Raw genomic sequence first — 18,234 nt, forward strand, 5'->3', positions numbered from 1 at the left:
AAAAATGTGGAAAAAATCAAGTTTGAGGCCGAAGACTAATCGGCACCGACTTTTTCTAGACGGGCCACACCTCTGCATTACTGATAAAGGTAGGCTTCTCTAAAAACTCGGGGCAGCCATTTATTTACAAACATTGTAAACAGTACAAGATACTTCAGAGGTTTAAACAGTTACTATGAGTAAAATATCAACAGTTCATGACACTAAATTCAACTCTTCCCGATATGAGGTGGCTTAAAAAGCAAATCTAGAAACCGACTTCCAACTCCAGGCCTCCAGCTAAGTCTCCCTCCTATTGGTGTCCACTCCGTGTCATTCTCAAGCCAGAGAAGAGACTTTAGAGACGACGGCGACCATGAGCAGCTTTGAGATGAACTGAAGTCTGTGACATCCAGTCAGATCTTCACAAGGAACTGGCTCTTGTCCAGCTTCCCTTTCTCCTTGAGGTAAGCAAACAGGTGCCTTCTGCGTCTCCATGTGACCTTTATCCCATACTTCTCCTCAGGGGTGTCCTTGACCAGAACAGGCCCAGGCTCTGGGCTGTTGGGAGTTGTAGGGCCAAGGATGCATCCTGCAAGGCTGTTTTCCTTCTGATCTGGGGAAACGGGATCTTCTCTCACGGATGATCCCGGGGTCTGGATATCGGGGGGCATGAACACATGAGATAAGCTTTGAAGGGCATGCACTGACAGGTCCCCACAGCTCTGGGGACTGAGCAGTGGCACTAAAGGCCTTCTAGGAGTGTCCTTTTCTGCTTGGCAGGGCTCTTCTCTGTTCAAGGATAGCAACAATGTCTCTGAACTGGAAGATGGTGGACTCTCAAAGGTTAGACGTGGGAACTTACAGGTAGATCTCCGAGTTAAGTGCCTTGCCTGGTCTCGGGGACGATGTTTCCGGTGTGCTGGAAACTGGCTTTCGGCTTTTGTATCAAACTGAGGTAATACCTGTGCATAAAAGAAAAAAGGGGTGGTGGTGGTAGGTCAACTATCAAAGAAACTACATCCAATGGACAGAATCCTTCTTTATTTTTGTCCAGAATCGTGAGGACTCGCTATAATAAAACCAAACCAGCTATGTGAGGAAATACTAAGCAAACAGTTTTGGGCCAGCTATCCAATCCCTCTGCCTTTCACGTTGCTCCTGGAGAACAGAGGAGACGAGGTATTTCTCATCACCACACAACACTGCTATGGCTTGTTTAACTGTCTGTCCGTAAACTTCATGAGAGCAGGGCTGGAAGGATCTTTGGGGGTTGAACCCATGCTTAGGACACTCAGCAGTTCAGTCCTCAGCAACACAAAGCCCTCAATAGGTCAGATTCATCCCCAGCCCCAGCAGAGTGCCTGGCAAGAAGGTCTCCAGCAAATAAGGAATGGCAGCTACAAGAACGGGAAGTGAGACTGTGTTCAGAAACAGGATCTGGTACACCAGGTTTATTCAATCAATGCTTATGGATTTTTTTCTTTTCGTTTCAGACAGTCTCACCATGTAGTCCAGGCTGGCCTTTAACTTGAGATCCTTCTGCCACAGCCTCTCAAATGCTAGGATTACAAGTGTGCCCCCTGATGCCATTTTTTAAAAGGATTTTCTCCCTAAGGTTCAGTCCATTTGGCCATAGAGTACCTAGTACTTTTCACATGAGTTACAGGAAATAATCTCATTTATAAGCTTGTAGTTTTTTTCTAGCTTCTTTACCCAGCTACTGGGTAGTGAAATGTCCACGCAGAACTTTTTCAGAAGAACCTGGCAGGGAAGACTCCAATTCTATATAACATGTATTCTGGACTGAAGGAAGAAAAGTAGATATACCAGATGGGTCAGGTTACCACAGCCAGAAAGAGTAACTGCTTCCCAGTCCCTGCTCCAAGACGATTCACAGTCAGTATTCTGAAAAGCTAACATGATAAAGGTCAAGGACTTACCCAGGATGTGATGGTGCCCTGATCTATGGGCTTGCTGGGCACCTGGACAGTGTGGGTAATGGGCTGCTGGAGAGAGTCATAATGGTGTTTGGCGCCCTCCAGTGGCGGTTGGTGGAATAGCAGCTGGGCTTTGCGGGACTGTCTTTGGAGTCTCTTTTTGGGAGGCATCAATAGGTAAATGAAGAGCAATTAGTAACCACATGATGCAGGTTGCCTTCCTGGTCTGGGCCGGGGTCCAGCTGCAAATCATTCCTGTAGAGAAGAAACAAAATCTGGGAGAAAATCACATGGGTGATTCCCCTGTCCTTCATGACACATATTAGTCAATCTACCAAACTACCACTCAGACCTCCTGTTGTGAGGAAGTTTCCTATACCACCTCACGAAACACATCTCAACAACACTCATTCAGTAAACACCTGCTGAACTTACATTACTGTGTCGTGCTGAGCACTCGGAATTAAAGATGGACACGTTCTTATTCAACAGTCGCTTACTGAGTGCCGAGCATCTGTAGTGATAGAGAGCTCCCTGTTTTTGAGGAGCTGGGTTTGTAGCGCAGTGGTACAGCACTTGTCTAAAATGCAAAAAGCCTTAGGTTCAATCCCCAGTACTGCTGAAAAGAAAACATGAGAAGGAGAGAAGGAAGGGAAGGAGCTGGAGTTTAAGAGAAGGAAATGATGCCGGGCGGCGGCGGCGGCGGCGGCGGCGGCGGCGGCGGTGGTGGTGGTGCACGCCCTTAATCCCAGCACTTGGGAGGCAGAGCCAGGCGGATCACTGTGAGTTCAAGGCCAGCCTGGTCTACAGAGCCAGATCCAGGACAGGTACCAAAACTACACAGAGAAACCCTGTCTTGAAACACACACACACACACACACACACACACACACACACACACACACACACGGAGAGAGAGGGAAAGGGAGGGAGAGAGGGGGGGGGGGGAAGGAGAGAGGGAGGGAGGGGGAGAGAAAAGGAAACAATTACACTTCAGGATAATACGGTTTTGCTTCAATTCACTTCAGGTCTTCTGGGTGAGAAAACACCTAGCCTGGGAATGAAGAGCTGGGAGAAGCAAAAGGCAAGAAGGTCACTCCAGGCTGAGGAACACCACATGCAAGGATGGTTACAGCTGGGTATGGCGGAACACGCTCAATTATCCTAACTGGGGCAAGAGGATCAGGAGTTCAAGTCCAGCTTGGGCTATGTACAAAAACCTTGTCTCAAAAGCCACACCACACCGGGTGTGGTGGTCCATGCCTATAATCTCAGTACTTAAGAAGGGAGGATGGAGGATCAGGAGCTCAAGGTCATCTTTGGCTAGTTCGAGACCAGCCTGAGTTACATGAAACCTCAGAGAATTACAAGCTCATGGGAGACAGAGCATGAAAGACAGCTCAGCGGCAAAAGAACTTGCCTCAAAAACCAAGGACTTGAGTTTGATCCCTAGAACTCGCAAAAAAGTAGAAGGCCAAAACCAATTCCAAAAAGATGTCCTCTGACACCCACATGTGGTGTGTCCCCTCTCCCCACATCACTCACACACGATGTCAGTACCTGTGAGGCTGTGAATGTCTAGCTAACAAATAAAAAGGGAAAAAGGCTAGGTGTGGTAACATAGACCTTAATTAAATCCCAGCACTCAGGAGGCAGATCTCTGAGTTGGAGCCCAGCCTGGTCTACATGGTGAGTTCCATGACAGTGGGGGATACATAGGGAGCCCCTGTTTTAAAAAATATTTTTAAAGGAAGGAATGAGAAAATAATAAGAAAAAGATTAGACACGGTGTCAACGTTGGGTCAGGAAAACCAGGTGGGGCCATGAGTGTGGAGTTGGGCTGAGTAGTCACTAGAGGTTTTCAAGCTCGAGTTTGTGACCAACCACATCTAGGTTTTGTTAAAAAAAAAAAAAAAGTCACCTGGGGGCTGGAGAGATGGCTCAGTGGTTAAGAGCACTAGCTATTCTTTCAGAGGATCTGGATTCAGTTCCCAGCACCCACATGGCAGCTCACAACTGTCTGTAACTCCAGTTCTAGGGTACCCCACACCCTCATACAGACATATATGTAGGCAAAACACCAATGCACATAAATAAAACAAATAAAAAAATCACCCCTGGATTCTCTAGACTATAAAGAGAGGTCAACTAGTCAAACAACAAGCCCCATATACCTACCCCCCTGCTGGTTCACTCCTGGCCATCTATACCCATCAACTTCCCCTGCCCTTGCATGGCTTTGAAGAAAATATATTCTTTTTGGTTCTCAGATTTAACCTCACCACGTTAAGCAATAGCTGTTCCATTTGGCTATATACTGGCCCTCTTATAATTATTTTGACTTTCTTGAGACAGGGTCTCACGTAACCTAGGCTGGCTTCAAATTCGCCATTAGCCTCTGCCTCCCTGGGTGCTGGGATTACTGGCATGTCTCACTGCACTGGGTACTTTTTCTGCTGCTGTAATAAAATACCCCGAGGAAAGCAAGTTAAGAAAGAAAGGGTGCCAGGTATGGTGGCGTACGCCTTTAATCCCAGCACTCGGGAGGCAGAGCCAGGCGGATCTCTGTGAGTTCGAGGCCACCCTGGGCTACAGAGTGAGTTCTAGGACAGTCTCCAAAGCTACACAGAGAAAGTCTGTCTCAAAAAAAGAAAAATAAATAAAAAAAAGAAAAAAGAAAGGGCTATTTTGGCTCACAGTTCCAGGGTAAAGTCCTGTGTGTTGGGGAAGTCATGGCAGCCGGGACTTGAAGGCAGCTGGGCACACACTTTAGTAGGCAGGAAGCAGATGAATGTGCTCAGCTGGTTTTCTCCCTTTTAGTCAGTCCAGGTCCCCAGCCCACAAAATGGGAGTACCCCCATTCAGGGTGGGGTCATCCCACCTCAGTCTAATCTAGATAATCTCTTACAGACATGCCCAAACAAAAACGTTAAGTCAGGTTTTGACTCACTTCTGCTCAACCTTTGCTTTTTTTTTTTATTTTTTTAATTTATTTTGAGATAGCGTCTCACGATGTAGCTTTGGCTGGCCTGGAGCTGGCTATGTACACCTGGCTGGCCTCAAATTCACAGACAGCCGGCTGCCTCCGCCTCCTGGGTGTCGGGATTAAAGGTGTGCACCATCACTCTGATCTTATTTTTCAGACAGGGTCTCACTAGATAGCCCAGACTAGCCTCTAAGTCGAGATCCTTTCGTCTCACCCCAGGATTATTGGTATGTGCCACATGCCTAGCTACTTATAACTCTTGATTCGTTTCCTTTAATTATTAGATAGGGACCAAACTCAGTACGGCTGCAGGGCCTGACTCATCGCATTCCGCATTCCTGCGCCTCGGTTCAAATCCCTTGGTGCTCACCAGGCCTCCCCGAGGCACAGCCGCCTTCGGTGATTATTCCAGCTGCTTCGAAGGTTTCCCTCCCTTCTGTGCCATGGGTAACAGATCTTAGACCGCGTCTCAGTCAGTTCATTTAAAAAGAGGCTCCCCTGTCCTAAGTCAAGATTTTCTCATTAAAATAAATATTCAAAATATCACAGAAGGCTACGAGAGGGCCAGCCAGTGACCCCAGCTCCTCCGAAGGCGGAGACGACACGAGGATCGAGAATTCTACACATGGGGGAGACCTTGTGTCAAACAAAACCCAGCGGCCTCTAACTAGTTCCTCTGTAGCTAGAATTCTACGGATCTGTTGATCTCATTCTGTGCTCCCTCTCCACCGGACGGTGGGCCCGGGGAAGGGACGCCCCGGTCTGCCCGGGTCGGCCCCGGTGCCTCCCACTCCACCAAGCGTGTAAATAAAAGAACATCTGTCTCCCGGGCGGCCGGGGCGGCAGGCCACGGCCAGGGGCGGGGCGTAGGGCCGGTCCCCGCGGTCGGGGGACGCGCCGCACCGAGGCTGCTGTCGGGTCGGGGACCCGGGAGGGGCAGAGCGGGGCGCTAACCGGGTGAGTGACGTGCGCCGCTCCGGAAGGAAGTCGCCCACCGCGGCGACTGGGAGGGCCGGGGCGGAGCAGACCGCTCGCTGGCCGCCGCCCGCCCGCGCGTCCCCGCGTCCCTCCCGCCGCCCCACGAGCGCCGGGGGCCCGCCTTACCCGCCCTCCCGGCCGCGGCCGCCGCTCCTCCGGACGCCGAGCGTTCGGGGCCGGAACCCGGAGACAAGCCGGTGCCGATTGGCGACGCTCCGTCACGTGACCGCAACGCTCCGCCGGCGCCAATTTCAAACAGCGGAACAACTGAAAGCGGCGCTGCGGGACCCACCCCCGGCCCGGGCTCACCCCCCACCCCGCCCCGGGGCTCCCCACCCAGGCCGTCCCTCCGGGACCCGCCGCCCGGGCCTGCCTCGGCCCCGCGTGGAGCAGCCGCGGCGTGTGAGGTGAGTGGGGTGCAGAAGGAAGTCCCGGGCCGGGCCGGGCCAGGGGAGGGGCTGGGAGCCGGGACTGCCGGGGCTGCGGAGCGCGAGGGAGTGTTGGGGACCGCCGGGAAGAAAGTCTGAGCCGCCAGCTCGGCCTTCCCGCCGCGTTCTCCGAGCACCCCGGGCACCCAGCGGACAGACGTGCCCTCGGAGTCCGCACACGCAGTCAGCCCTGTTGCAGGGCGGGATCCGAGCTGAGTGTTGCAAGGTTCCCGGTTCAGGGTGGAGAATGGGGTCCACGGGGTGACTGCGAGTCCCGTCCGGTTAGAAGGCACTGGGAATATTAGGAAGAGACTGGTCAAAGAGAAATACCCGGTGGGGGCGGGGGTGTCTGCTACTTGATTGGGGTGGGGCGCAATGTGAAGCAAAATGAAAACTGAGATTTGAAGGTAGAGAAAACGAAATATAAAGGAAAGGAAGCCGCAGGGTGGAAGGGACCTGAGAACTCTAAGCAGCTGGCAAATGTCAAAAATGTGTAATCCTTTTTTGGCAGGTGTCCTTAAAAAAAAAGACAGCTGGTTTCTCTGTTTCTCAAAGGACCTCACTAACTTAATAAGTTATTATATATATCTATAAAAATCTATGAAATGCTTCTTCTAAAGAAAAAACTACTTCCTTAGCATTTCAAAGCCCTTAGCATAGCCAGGCATGGTGGCAAACGCCTGTAATCTCAGCATTTACAAAGGCGGAGGCCAAATTATCAGCAGTTTAAAGCCAGCCTGGGCTACATGAGACTCTGCCTCAAAAATAAAAGCCAACTGAAGCATATTAATGATGGCACATTTTAGTAGGCAGGAGATGGGTGTTACAATCTTACTTTTGAAGCAGAAAATTAGGGTATATAAAGTAACATATTTAAAAAGCTAACATGCCATAAATACCTGCAAGTACTGAGGTGTCACTGTGCAAATGTTTTGCAGATTTTGAAAGGAAATACACTTTAAAAAATTAACGTAATGGGCTGGAGAGATGGCTCAGTGGTTAAGAGCTCTTGGTGCCATTCTAGAAGTTTTTGGGTTTTTTTTTTTAATTAATGCAAGAGAACTGGGGATTTTATTGTAGAGCGCTTACCAAGCAGCCACAAAGCCCCAGGTTCAATCCCCAGCACCACAAAAACTTGGCATTGTGGCTACACCTGTGATTCTAACAGGTGGAGGCAGGAGAATCAGAACTGTAAGGTCAGCTGCATTGTTTGAGACCAACTCAGGCTAGAAGAGACTATGTCTCCTCCCAAAAAAAGGGTACTGGGGTATAGCTCAGTAGTAGAGTCCCTGCGTTCAATCACCAGTACTGGAAATGTGAAATAAAGGACCGCACAGCTTTGCTGTGGGCCTTAAATAGGGAAGTTTCTCCCCTTTGAGATCTTGCAGGCGAGGGGGGGATTTCACAGGTGCCTCTGACGGAACCTGTGACCTGCAGATGTAAACGTGCCAAGGCTTTCTCAAAGAATGGGTGGCAGGATCAGGGTTTTGTCAGGATGCCTAGTCACCCCTTGTCCATCCATTCTCTGGTCTTTCATCCCTCTCTGTAGTCGTTAATTCTGGGGGACTGTGGCAGCATTTCCACATTGTTACAGATGTCTTCTCACTTATTTCATTGACCACACGTTTTAAAAAAATGTTTTCACATGTTTCTTGGGAGGGTGCCCACATGCCACAGCACAGATGTGGGGGTTGGACAGCATCCAGGAGTTGGTTCTCCCCTTTCACCATGGTGGTCCCAGGGACTGATTTCAGGTGTCAGGCTTACAGCAGGCGACTTCACTGAGCCGTGTCGCCAACCCCAGACAATCTGGTGTTTTGTTTGTTTGCTTTTTTGAAGTACTGGGAACTGAACCTAGGACCTTGCGCAAACTAAGCAAACTCTCTGTCACTAAGCTATATTATTATATTATACCCCTGACCTGGCCAAACTTCCTTAAGCTTCCAGGATCAGTGACTCTAATTCAATCCCGCATTCCTCTCTTGAATGGCTCATTTGCTGTAATTTTTAGCTTTCCTTGCTCAGTAGTAGGGCTTTATTTATTTGGGGTTTTGTTGTTGTTGTGTTGTTTTGTTTTGTTGAGACATGGTGACCTTGAACTCACTGTCTGGCAGAGGGTGGCCTTGAACCTTGTAGGTTCTTACAAGGATACAACAAACCCAGCTAGTGTCTTATTGTCTGAGGGCTTGACAGAGGTCCAGGCAGCATTCCCCTTGGGCCTCTGAGCTTCTGCTTTTGGCCATACATGCAAAGGACCACTTCCAGTTTGTCTCAGCTCAGCAGGTTTGTGATACGAAGCTTCTCCTTGCCCTCTGCAGGGTCAATGCTTGTGATTCTCAATGGAGAGTGAAAGCACAGCTTCATGATGAGAACCAGCCCCCGTCGGCCACTGATTCTCAAAAGACGGAGGCTACCCCTTCCTCTTCAAAATGCCCCAGGTGAAGCATCAGAGGAAGAAGCCAAGAGACTCCCTGCCCAGCAGGAGCCTACTCAAGCACAGGCCTCCCAGGAGGTGGCAGAGTCCAGTTCTTGCAAGTTTCCAGCTGGAATCAAGATTATCAATCACCCCACCATGCCCAACACACAAGTGGTGGCCATCCCCAACAATGCCGATATCCAGAGCATCATCACAGCACTAACTGCCAAAGGGAAAGAGAGTGGTAGCAGTGGACCCAACAAGTTCATCCTCATCAGCTCTGGGGGAACCTCATCTCACCCTCCTGGTCCCCAGCCTCAAGCCCAAGCCAGCAATGATTCCAGGAAGACAGAAGTGATCACCGAGACGTTGGGACCGAAGCCAGTAGCTAAGGGTGCGCCTGTTCCCAAGCCGCCTGGAGCCCTTCCAAGGCAAAGACAGGAAAGCTGTGGTATGTGGTCTGCAAGGCGGAGGGTTGTGGAGGCTGGCCTTTCTTACTGGCAAGGCTGCCTGCAGTCTGATCCTGATGTCTGTAATGGACAGGAATCTAGGAGGGACCAAGGCAAAGGCTTGCTTTTCTTTATCCCAAAACTTTGAGCTGACCATCTGGGCACTGTTGAAAGGGTTACAATAATGTAACATTCCCATCGCTCTCTTTCTATTGGAAAAAGATTTGTTGATTGGCTGGTTGGTTGGCTGGTTTGATTTACTCTTTGTATTGACTTGTGTCTTAGTCACTGTTCTGTTGCTGTGAAGAGACGCCATGCCCAAGGCAACTCTTAGTAAAGAAAGCATCTAACTGGGGGCTGGCTTACGGTTTGGGAGGTTTAGTTCACTATGATCATGGTGGGGAGCATGGCAGCGTTTAGGCTGGCACTGGAGCGGTAGCTGAGAGCTACATCCTGATCTGGTCTGAGATAGAGAGAACCTGGGCCTGGCACGAGCTTTTGAAACTTAAATGCTCACTCCCACTGACACACTTCCTCCAACAAGGCCACGCACGTCTCCTAATCCTTCTAATCCTTTGTGCCACTCACTGGTGCCTAAGCATTCAAATACATGAGCATATAGGGGCCATTCTTATTCAGACCACCACAACCTATAAGGAAGTAAATCTCCATCTTAAAGGAATAAACTGGAGCCTGGGGAAGAAAAGTGTAGTTATCCAAAAGTTGCCTTGACAGATGCCTAAGGTTCCATCTGGTTCGTTGAAATGTAGTTCGTTGCTCCTGAATTTCTCAAGTCCATCATGGAGCAGAATAACTTACAGCCACAACAATTTACCATTGTGTTCCCTGCCCCTAAGAATGTGGATCTTGGAGAGGTTATCACCATCATCGATTTTGATGGCGCTTCAGGGCATCTGAGAGACTGCTAATGAAGTCTTGGGTTGTTTTCCTTGTAGCTGGCAGCGAAGCAGCAGGCTGCACGCTGGACAACAGCTTAACCAATATCCAGTGGCTTGGGAAGATGAGTTCTGATGGACTGGGCCCCTGCAACATTAAGCAGGAGATGGAAGAGAAGGAGAATTGTCACCTGGAGCAGAATCAGGTTAAGGTGAACTGTTCTGTCACTCATTACAGAAATCAAAACTAGTGCAGGGGATTTTTTTTTTTTTAAGATTTATTTACTTATTATGTATATAGTGTTCTGCCTTCATGTATGCTTGTAGACCAGAAGAGGGCAACAGATCTCACTACAGATGGTTGTGAGCTACCATGTGGTTGCTGGGAATTGAACTCAGGACCTCTGGAAGAGCAGCTAGTGCTCTTAACTGCTGAGCCATCTCTCCAGCCCCGTGCAGGGGATTTCTAAGAAGGGAAACGGATCAAGGAGTTGCTGGAACAGAACATCCAGGTTCTCTTATTGACACTACTTAGTGCTTTTCTATGTAATTTTTCTTTAAAAAAATTTTTTTGGAGGTATTGGAGAGTGAACCCAAGGCCTTGAATATGGTATGTAAGACTAGACCACTACTAAGACTAGACCACTAGCTGGGAGGTGGTGGCACACACCTTTAATGGGAGGCAGAGTCAGGCCTGGTCTACAGAGTGAGTTCCAGGATAGCCAGGGCTACACAGAGAACCCTGTCTCGAAAAAACAACAAGCAAACAGAAGACTGTCACTAAGCTACATTTCCAACCCTTTTTTATTTTTACTTTGAGGCAGGGTCTGGCTAAAACTGACCTTGCTTGGGTCTTCCTGTCTCAGTCTTTTGAGTAGCTAGGATTACAACTGTGTGCCACCACACCCAGCTCTGACATTTGAATTACTTTACACTCTGGGATCTCTTAACTGTCTCTATCTATGGCTCTTGGTTGGCAGGTTCCTGTCTTATGTTATATTTCTCTAGTTCTGGGTTGAATATCCTGGGCTTAATAGCCCTTAGTAGATATTTAGGAAATGATAATCCATTTGGATTTTTCTTTATACTTAATTTTATTTCATATGCATTGGTGCTTTGCCTGCATGTATGTCTGTATGAGGGTGTCAGGTCCCTGGAACTGGGGTTACAGTAGTGAGCTGCCATGTGGCTGCTGGGAATTGAACCCAGGTCCTCTGAAAGAGAAGCCAGTGCTCTTAACTGCTGAACTCTCTCTCCAGCACCCCATTTGGATTTTTAACAGTATGAATTGAGTGTAGCATCATTGATAGACAGTTTTATTAGGAGATACACTATAATATTAATAGCAAAGTGAATTCGATAGGAATTTGTATTTGTGTTAATTGAACTGTATACTTATACATCTGTACTTGTAAAGTTACAGCTCAGATTTTTAAACTGAATGATCAGATCTTTGTCCGAATGTGTCCTTTGAAAGCATTTGTCCCACACTTTTGACTGTTTCTACTATACGACCACTGAAACAGGATGAGCTTACAGCTCATTGGGACTACAACTGAAACTGAGACTTAAGTCCTTGGACCTGCAAGTCTGAAAACAGGCATGGGTTCAGACAAATCACTGTGTGGACTCCAGCTAGAGTATCTACTGGAAGAGACTCCTCTTGGTTTTTGTTTTTGAGACGGGGCTCTTATTATGTAGCCTAGGCTAGCTTAGAAAAGGTTATGTAGCTGAGGATGACCTCGAGATCTTGATCATCCTGCCCTCACCTCCCTAGTGCTGACATTACAGACATGTGCCACCACAACCCATTTTTTATGTGGTGCTGGAGATCAAACCCAGGCCTTCATGCATGTTAGGCAAGTATTGTACCAACTGAGCCATGTCTCCAGCATCTAGGCGGCTTCTTAGTAGGCAGCTTATCTTCTAGAAAAGGGTGGAAGTGAGTCAGTCAGTTCCTAATTGGTTAGGGCCTAGACTAACATCTGCCTGGACACTGACGGTACACTTTAATTCCATTATGAAATAGTGGTCTCAAATAAGTTTGTTTTTCTGGGCAGAGGTGGCAAGTGCCTTTAATCTCAGCACTTGGGAGGCAGAGGCAGGCAGATCTCTGTGAGTTCAAGGCCAGCCTGGTCTACAGAGTGAGTTCCTGAACTTTGTGTAGCCCTGCAGAGAAACCCTATCTCAGGAGGAGGGGGAAAGCTTGTTTTTAGTTTAGTCTAGAGCAGTGGTTCTTAACCTGTGAGTCATGACCCCTTTGGGTCGCATATCAGATATCCTGCATACCAGATATTTACATCATGATTCACAACAGTAGCAAAATTACTGTTACAAAGTAGCAACAAAATAATTTTATGGTTGGGGGTCACCCCAATATGAGAAACTGTATTAAAGGGTCACAGCATTGGAAGGTTGAGAACCACTTCTCCACGGCCTGGGGGTAGGGAATGGTTCTCATGAACTCCACTGTGTCATTCTCTGTTCTCTCCCTTTGGCTTCGTGAACTGCACAGGCTGAGGAGCCCTCGGGAGCATCCACGTCTTGGCAGGACTCTGTGTCGGAGAGGCCACCCTACTCTTACATGGCCATGATACAATTTGCCATCAACAGCACTGAGAGAAAGCGTATGACCTTGAAGGATATCTACACTTGGATCGAGGACCACTTCCCCTACTTTAAGCACATTGCCAAGCCAGGCTGGAAGGTATTATGTCCCATAGCCAATGCCAAGGTCATTCTGGTATAACTGTTTCTCACTTTTTGCTTCAGATTGTGTCTTAGTGAAAAATAAGAAAAAACTATGAGCCTCCTGGCCCCCAAGATCAATTTCCTGGAACATCTAGTGGGCAGGGCCTTTTCTTTTTCTCTCTTGTTTTGAGACAGTCTCACTACATGCTCTAGGCCGGCCTCCAACTTACAGTCTTCCTCAGGAGTAGGTAGGATTGCAAATGTGTGCTACCATGCCCACCTGGGCAGGTTTGTCCTGTTTTTCATCTCATGCATCGGGGCTCAGATGCTCAGGAATCGTGTCAGAACCAGAAAGTTTGTGCGTGCGTGCGTGCGTGCGTGTGTGCATTCACTTATTTGTTTGGGAATGGCAGGCCTGTGAAGGGCAGAGGACAGTTTGTTAGAGCTGTCTCTCAATGGGAGTTCTGGGATTGAGCTCAGGCTTGGCAGCAGGTAGATACCTTTACCCACTTTTCAGTCCCTTGCATTACATTGAAAGCTTGAGTAGAAGGGGATTTGCCAGGCTGGAGATGTAGCTCAGTGGCAGAGTACTTACCTGGTGTACACAAGAGCCCGGATTTGAAGTGGGATTTGCCACAAACAATGATGTCTGACTCCTGCTTGAACCAGAGTATGGCCTCACGTCCTCTCTGCAGCCTGTCCTGTGGTGTCTGCAGTGCAGACAGCTGGGCTGCCTGACAGACAGACACCTGGGCTGCCTGACAGACACACACCTGGGCTGCCTGACAGACACACACCTGGGCTGCCTGACAGACACACACCTGGGCTGTCTGACAGACACACACCTGGGCTGCCTGCCACCTGGCCACGGGTAGCAATGCTTCAGTTGTACTTGATTCTCACATTGGCATGTTCCTGGATCTCTAAAATCAAATTTCCAATCTCTGAGGTAGGATCTTTCTGAGTAACCCAGACTAGCTTTGAACTCTGCATCTTCCTGCCTCATCTTCTTAAGTACTGGGAAATGGGTGTACACCACCATGTCCAGGCATGGAGACAGTTTTTTCCTGCTGCTGCTCCTGACCTTCAGTGTTTCTCTGTGGACTGTGCAGTGGATGGCAGTCTTCTCACTTGTGAGGCCAAAGGGAAAACACGGGGGTCTTGGCTCCCCGGCTTTGTCTGTCTCCATCTTCCCACTCAGGTGATGAGGCAGAAGTTGCAGGTGTAAAGCTCCTTTTCAGGGTTCTTTTCATCTTAGTCCTGCACTGGGATCGAGAGCAGGAATAGAGGGGGAAACTTCCAGGCCACGACCGTAAGAGCCTGGAAATAGGCTAGATCTGTTTTTTGTTATTAACAGGTTTGTTGTTTTTATAACCAGCTGAAGGGGTGTAGGTCTGAGGTTAGCTCTGCGGTGTGGTGTATCAGGAAGGGAGGTGCCAACAGGGGAGATTGCAAGGACCCTGGGCGTAGTCTCTGTTGAACACAGTGGGAGACTCCCCCGCCTTTCCCAGTTCCCTCCAAGGGTGATGTTTCCCAAGCTAACCGAACTGCTAATCTTTCTCTTTCAGAACTCTATCCGTCACAACCTTTCTCTCCATGACATGTTTGTTCGGGAGACATCTGCCAACGGCAAGGTCTCTTTCTGGACCATTCACCCAAGTGCCAATCGCTACTTGACGCTGGACCAAGTGTTTAAGGTGATTGTTCCTGTTTCTTCTAGAGAGCCAGAGTTGTTGGTTATAGAGCCTTCTGGAAAGGAGCAGTGTTCCTGCTGACGTTCTCTGATTGAGAGAGAGCTAGAAGCCAGTCAGCCAGTTAATGACTTGCATAATTAATGACTGTTAACGCCCTGAACTCAGGTGACAGATACCGAATGACACTCCTTGCACTAGACCCGAGCACAAGGAGAACTGTTCTGGTCCAAAATAGAGGAGTCTCTAACTCCCCTGTAAGTAGACAGTTGTTACTGTACAGCTTCCAGGTCTGTAACTTGGGGTTCTGATCAGCGAATCTGGGATGGGCCTGGTGATTGGGGGGAGGGCGTCTGTCCGCACACATGCCAGTGCACGTGTAGAGGAGGACACTGGGGGTCCTCTTCTACCTATCTTCATTTCCTTGGGATGAGGTCTCATTGAAACTGGAGCCATGCTGGTTGTCAGCGAGCCCCATCCATCCGTCTGTCTGCACCCGGCCCTCATAGTGCTGGGGTTCCAAGCACATGCATGGCCGCCCGGCTCTGTTTGATTGTTTAGTGTAGGTGCTGGGCTCTGAACTCAGATCCTTGTGTTACACAGCAAGCTGTCTCACCCACAGAGCCACCTCTCCAGCCCTGTAATTTGTATTTTCAGTCTTGCTCCAAAGAACCCCTTCTCTAAGTCAGAGGCCAGAAATGCAGCCACAGGAACATGTTTGCAGGAAAAAAGTTGTTTTGGGAACTTGTGAGTGCCCACAAGGATGCTGTTGCTGTCCTGTTCTTCTGGAAGGGACCATTACCCGAGGTGTCCCTTGGCACCCATCAAATAGGTTTCTTCCTAGTCTGGGTAGACTGACCACGTTGGTGGTAACTTCATCTCATTTCTCTCCCTCGATGCCTGGCCGCCACCAGCCACTGGAACCAGGGTCTCCACAATCGCCCGAAAACTTGGAATCAGTAAGATTCTTTTCCTCTGGCTCGGGGCTTGGCCTTCCTTCCCTTCACTGCTCAGCATGGCGTTAGTGGGCAGAGAAGCTGTGACGTGGGGGGGACTGTGTTCGGCCCCGTGGCTGCGAGCCCTAAACACACACCACAGAGGTGTGCTGAGCGGAGCAAAGCGGGCACTGCAGGCCCGGCCACTGCAAGGACAAGTGCGTGGCGTGGGCCTGTTCTCTCAGCCTGCCTTTTCTTTGTCTCTCTGATAGCTGTTGCGTTCCCAGGGGGTGGTGAGGATCATGGGTAGGTGTCGCACTGTCCTGTCCTCATATGTCTGTTGCTGTCCACTTTTCCCCTAGCATGGCTTGACAGATTGTACTTACCCCCATCCGTCATTCAAACTAGCCTTTTCTTTCTGGGTTGTTGGATTCTTTCTGGTTGTTTATTGCGTTGATGCCAATTGCATCAGCTCAAGTTGGTGGGGTTCTACGCCCTCCCTCACCTTTCTAGCCCGGGTTCCTTTCTCCCCATAAGCAGCAGCAGAAACGACCCAACCCTGAGCTCCGTAGAAATGTGACCATCAAAAGTGAACTCCCGCTGGGCGCACGTGAGTATGAGAGTCGGCCTCAGAGCTGCCCAGTCCTGGTTCTGGGGCCTGTCTTCGGGTTATGTCGCCAACTTAAAGGATCTGAGCCATAGTTAACTGGCTGTCCTGGAGTGGGGAGTAGTGGACCCCCAGCTTTGCTACCTCTGATCTCTCCTGCTTCTTCCTAGGGCGAAAGATGAAGCCACTGCTCCCACGGGTCAGCTCGTACCTGGTGCCCATCCAGTTCCCAGTGAACCAGTCTCTGGTGTTACAGCCCTCAGTGAAGGTGCCGTTGCCTCTGGCAGCTTCACTTATGAGCTCGGAGCTCGCCCGTCACAGCAAGCGAGTCCGAATTGCACCCAAGGTACTGCTAGCCAACGAAGGGATAGCCCCACTTCCTGCTGCGGGGCCGGTGAAGGAGGAGAAACCCCTGCTTGAAGAAGGGCTATTGCCTTTGCTGCCTATTCAGTCCATTAAGGAGGAAGAGATCCAGCCTGGGGAGGACTTGCCGCACTTGGAGAGACCTATCAAAGTGGAGAGCCCTCCCTTGGAGGAGTGGCCCTCTCCGTGTGCATCACTGAAAGAGGAACTGTCCAATTCCTGGGAAGATTCTTCCTGCTCTCCTACCCCAAAGCCCAAGAAGTCCTATTGTGGGCTCCGATCCCCGGCCCGGTGTGTCTCAGAAATGCTGGTGACTAAGCGGAGAGAGAAGAGGGAGGTGAGCCGGTCCCGGAGGAAGCAGCACCTTCGCCCGCCCTGTCTGGAGGAGCCTGAACTGCTCTTCTCGGAGGACCCCAGCACAGTGCAACCAGCCCTGGGGCCCCTGCTCCTAGCAGAGTCTTCAGAGCCTGCACCCCAGCTCAGCTGCCCTCAGGAGGAGGGAGGGCCCTTCAAGACCCCTGTCAAGGAGACGCTGCCCATCTCCTCCACGCCTAGCAAGTCTGGACTCTCCAGAACCCCTGAGTCCTGGAGGCTCACACCCCCAGCCAAAGTTGGGGGCTTAGATTTCAGCCCAGTACGAACCCCCCAGGGCGCCTTTGGCCCCTTGCCTGACTCCCTGGGGCTGATGGAGCTGAACACCACACCTCTGAAAAGTGTTCCCCTTTTTGACTCACCCCGAGAGCTCCTCAACTCAGAACCCTTTGACCTTGCCTCTGACCCCTTTAGCAGCTCTCCGCCTCCACATCTGGAGGTCCCCAAGCCAGGCTCCCCTGAGCCACAGGTCCCCAGCCTTTCAGCCAATCGTTCTGTCACAGAAGGCCTGGTCTTGGACACAATGAATGACAGTCTCAGCAAGATCCTTCTAGACATCAGCTTCCCTGGCCTGGAGGAGGATCCCCTAGGCCCTGACAACATCAACTGGTCTCAGTTCATCCCTGAGCTGCGGTAGAGCAAGGCCTCGCCCTTCCCACTCAAGCTGCCCCCTTGTGTGGCTGGATAGTGCAAGGCTCAGTGTACCCCAAGCCCTCCGAGGGAAGCTAGCAGGCAGGGCTGAGCCGTGCCCCTTACCTAATTATGCCAAGACAGTAGTCACATCTAAGCCACTGCTGGGACCTGTGCGTGCAGTGGGGTCTCCCAGGGCGTCTGAGTCTTCCACTCTCTGCCGGTCACCGAAGGGTGGGCATGACAAAAGCAGTGATGGTCAGGAAGTGCCCAGTAGTCACCTGCTGCTCTGGCAGGAGAGCCCTGGCAAACGGTGTAAAGTCCCCAGATTGCCCTCTAATTATAAATGTAAGCGTATTTCCTTAGCTCGTTCTCTAGAGACTGCCAGGGGTGGGGAGGGTAGCCCGCCTTACACTTTGCTCCTGCTTGTGGCCTTTGGGGAAAGGACCTGCGGTCAGTTTCTTGCACACTCGTGGGTTCTGCTGGAGGCATCTAGACATACAGGTTGGCTTGCCAGGATCCCGCTTACTGCTCTTTCCTGACACCCCCGTGTTTCCAAGCCAGTGGTCCTGCAGGAAGAAATCCTGGGTGTGCCTGAAGCAAAGCGTGGGTTCTCGCGTGAGTCCTGTTGGTGTTTGTTTCTCTGATAGTGTTCCTAATCATGCCAGAGAGTCTAGCATTGAGAGCTCAGGCTGAGGCCTGAGACGGAAGAAGTGACCCCTGACCTGCCTGGCTTCCTTAGCTTGTACCTGAGCTTTGCAAAGAGCCACCCTAGGCTCCAATACACAAGCTAGCACAAGAACACTACTGTACCTACCTACTGAATAAAACCCAGGGTGGCACTGCTGGTCTCGAGAAATTGAATGAGAGGGT

The 18,234-nt window shown here is 50.1% G+C and overlaps 2 protein-coding genes across 15 annotated transcripts; one reads left to right on the plus strand and one right to left on the minus strand.

Moving 5' to 3' along the window:
* Window positions 1-95: 95 nt before the first annotated feature.
* On the minus strand, window positions 96-6,138 carry Rhno1 (RAD9-HUS1-RAD1 interacting nuclear orphan 1). 9 transcript variants are annotated; one of them, XM_076568043.1, is made up of 4 exons: window positions 6,010-6,116; window positions 2,355-2,499; window positions 1,923-2,174; window positions 96-944 (listed from the first exon to the last, which is right to left on the minus strand). In XM_076568043.1, the coding sequence occupies exons 3-4, from the start codon at window positions 2,088-2,090 to the stop codon at window positions 396-398; spliced, it is 717 nt and encodes a 238-aa protein (XP_076424158.1). In that variant the 5' UTR covers window positions 2,091-2,174; window positions 2,355-2,499; window positions 6,010-6,116; the 3' UTR covers window positions 96-395. The 9 variants fall into 9 exon arrangements, with proteins under 9 accessions (XP_076424158.1, XP_042130103.1, XP_042130104.1 ...); XM_042274169.2 differs by lacking the exon at window positions 6,010-6,116 and adding an exon at window positions 5,860-5,995; XM_042274170.2 differs by lacking the exon at window positions 6,010-6,116 and adding an exon at window positions 5,860-5,995 and having other exon boundaries at window positions 1,923-2,194.
* Foxm1 (forkhead box M1) lies at window positions 6,136-18,208 on the plus strand. 6 transcript variants are annotated; one of them, XM_076568041.1, is made up of 8 exons: window positions 6,136-6,290; window positions 8,630-9,178; window positions 10,133-10,278; window positions 12,588-12,779; window positions 14,332-14,460; window positions 15,369-15,413; window positions 15,927-15,999; window positions 16,167-18,208. In XM_076568041.1, the coding sequence occupies exons 2-8, from the start codon at window positions 8,674-8,676 to the stop codon at window positions 17,366-17,368; spliced, it is 2,292 nt and encodes a 763-aa protein (XP_076424156.1). In that variant the 5' UTR covers window positions 6,136-6,290; window positions 8,630-8,673; the 3' UTR covers window positions 17,369-18,208. The 6 variants fall into 6 exon arrangements, with proteins under 6 accessions (XP_076424156.1, XP_015861869.1, XP_015861871.1 ...); XM_016006383.3 differs by having other exon boundaries at window positions 6,137-6,290; window positions 10,133-10,284; XM_006987858.4 differs by having other exon boundaries at window positions 6,151-6,290; window positions 10,133-10,284; window positions 15,930-15,999.
* Window positions 18,209-18,234: the final 26 nt, after the last annotated feature.

The sequence above is a fragment of the Peromyscus maniculatus genome, chromosome 3, assembly GCF_049852395.1.
Source record: "Peromyscus maniculatus bairdii isolate BWxNUB_F1_BW_parent chromosome 3, HU_Pman_BW_mat_3.1, whole genome shotgun sequence".
Lineage (NCBI taxonomy): Eukaryota > Metazoa > Chordata > Mammalia > Rodentia > Cricetidae > Peromyscus > Peromyscus maniculatus.

Coding starts and splice junctions, on each gene's coding strand:
- Rhno1 (XM_006987863.4), bottom strand. CDS start 2,090: ATGCCTCCCAAAAAGAGACTCCAAAGACAGTCCCGCAAAGCCCAGCTG. Junction 945..1,922: donor AGGGCACCATCACATCCTGG/GTAAGTCCTTGA, acceptor TTTTATGCACAG/GTATTACCTCAGTTTGATAC.
- Foxm1 (XM_016006383.3), top strand. CDS start 8,674: ATGATGAGAACCAGCCCCCGTCGGCCACTGATTCTCAAAAGACGGAGG. Junction 9,179..10,132: donor GCAAAGACAGGAAAGCTGTG/GTATGTGGTCTG, acceptor TTTTCCTTGTAG/CTGGCAGCGAAGCAGCAGGC. Junction 12,780..14,331: donor TTGCCAAGCCAGGCTGGAAG/GTATTATGTCCC, acceptor TTTCTCTTTCAG/AACTCTATCCGTCACAACCT.